The sequence below is a fragment of the Psammomys obesus genome, unplaced genomic scaffold, assembly GCF_907164565.1.
Source record: "Psammomys obesus unplaced genomic scaffold, mPsaObe1.curated_primary_1811, whole genome shotgun sequence".
NCBI classification, from domain to species: domain Eukaryota; kingdom Metazoa; phylum Chordata; class Mammalia; order Rodentia; family Muridae; genus Psammomys; species Psammomys obesus.
Genome location: NW_026591086.1, coordinates 41,582,275 through 41,583,440, shown reverse-complemented (window position 1 = coordinate 41,583,440; position 1,166 = coordinate 41,582,275). Strand labels below are relative to the sequence as shown.

The window sequence follows — 1,166 nt, the reverse complement described above, 5'->3', positions numbered from 1 at the left end:
AGGTGGTGGGCGCGGCGGGCCTGGCGTCCATCTGCGACTCGGACACGGACCCGCGCGAGCTCGAGGCGTTCGCCGAGCGCTTCAAGCAGCGGCGCATCAAGCTGGGCGTGACGCAGGCCGACGTGGGCTCGGCGCTGGCCAACCTCAAGATCCCGGGCGTGGGCTCGCTCAGCCAGAGCACCATCTGCAGGTTCGAGTCGCTCACGCTCTCGCACAACAACATGATCGCGCTCAAGCCCATCCTGCAGGCGTGGCTGGAGGAGGCCGAGGGCGCGCAGCGTGAGAAAATGAACAAGCCCGAGCTCTTCAACGGCGGCGAGAAGAAGCGCAAGCGGACTTCCATCGCCGCGCCCGAGAAGCGCTCCCTCGAGGCCTATTTTGCCGTACAGCCCCGGCCCTCGTCGGAGAAGATCGCAGCCATCGCCGAGAAACTGGACCTCAAAAAGAACGTGGTGCGGGTGTGGTTTTGCAACCAGAGACAGAAGCAGAAGCGGATGAAATTCTCGGCCACTTACTGAGGAGGGTGTGAGGTGCCGGGTGGGGCAGACTGGGGAACTGAGGGGTGCGTTTCTGGGGCTCACCCCTGGCCCTTTCCCCCTCGTTTAGAGCATCCTTTATCCTGCCTGCATTTGGGGAGTCCTTTTACTTGCCCTTTCCTCAGCCCCATTCTGCACCCTGCCCCGACAGTCCCCCAGCCTAGAAAACAGGGGTGCTGGGTGTGGAGAAAGGTTGGGTAGGCAGAAGAGAATGGGGGGCATTTGGGTGAGCAGGGCGTGGGGGGAAGAAAGCAAAGACTGGAGCCCGGGGTTTTGAGGAGCAGGATGGTTCTGGGGACTAGGGTGGGGGGGAGAGGTCAGGGGAGAACTGGGGGTGGACCATTTTCTTGACCAGAGACACCAAGATGTGGGGACCAAGGAACTATGTAAAAAGACAAAACTACCAACAACCACCAAAAAGGAAAAAAAAAAAAAAAAAAAAAAAAGAAAAGAAAAAAAAAGGAAAAAAAAAAACAAGACATAAAACCCTACACAAATAAAGAGGAGGTGGGGGAGACAAAGATGCTTTAGGAATTTAACTGCAGGGAACAGTATCCCCCGAGGAGGAGAAAACAGCAATACCACCGCTTCCACCGCCCCAACCTCGCACACACAAGTGAGTCCTAAATG

At 57.2% G+C, this 1,166-nt stretch overlaps 1 protein-coding gene across 1 annotated transcript in view; it reads left to right on the top strand.

The window, feature by feature from the left end:
• Pou4f1 (POU class 4 homeobox 1) overlaps positions 1-733 on the top strand; it is a 2,225-nt gene extending 1,492 nt beyond the window's left edge. The window contains exon 3 of the mRNA XM_055609590.1: positions 3-733. Coding sequence (XP_055465565.1) covers positions 3-518 — 516 coding nt within the window. The 3' untranslated portion in view covers positions 519-733. The remainder of the gene's footprint in view (positions 1-2) is intronic.
• The last annotated feature ends 433 nt before the right edge of the window (positions 734-1,166 follow it).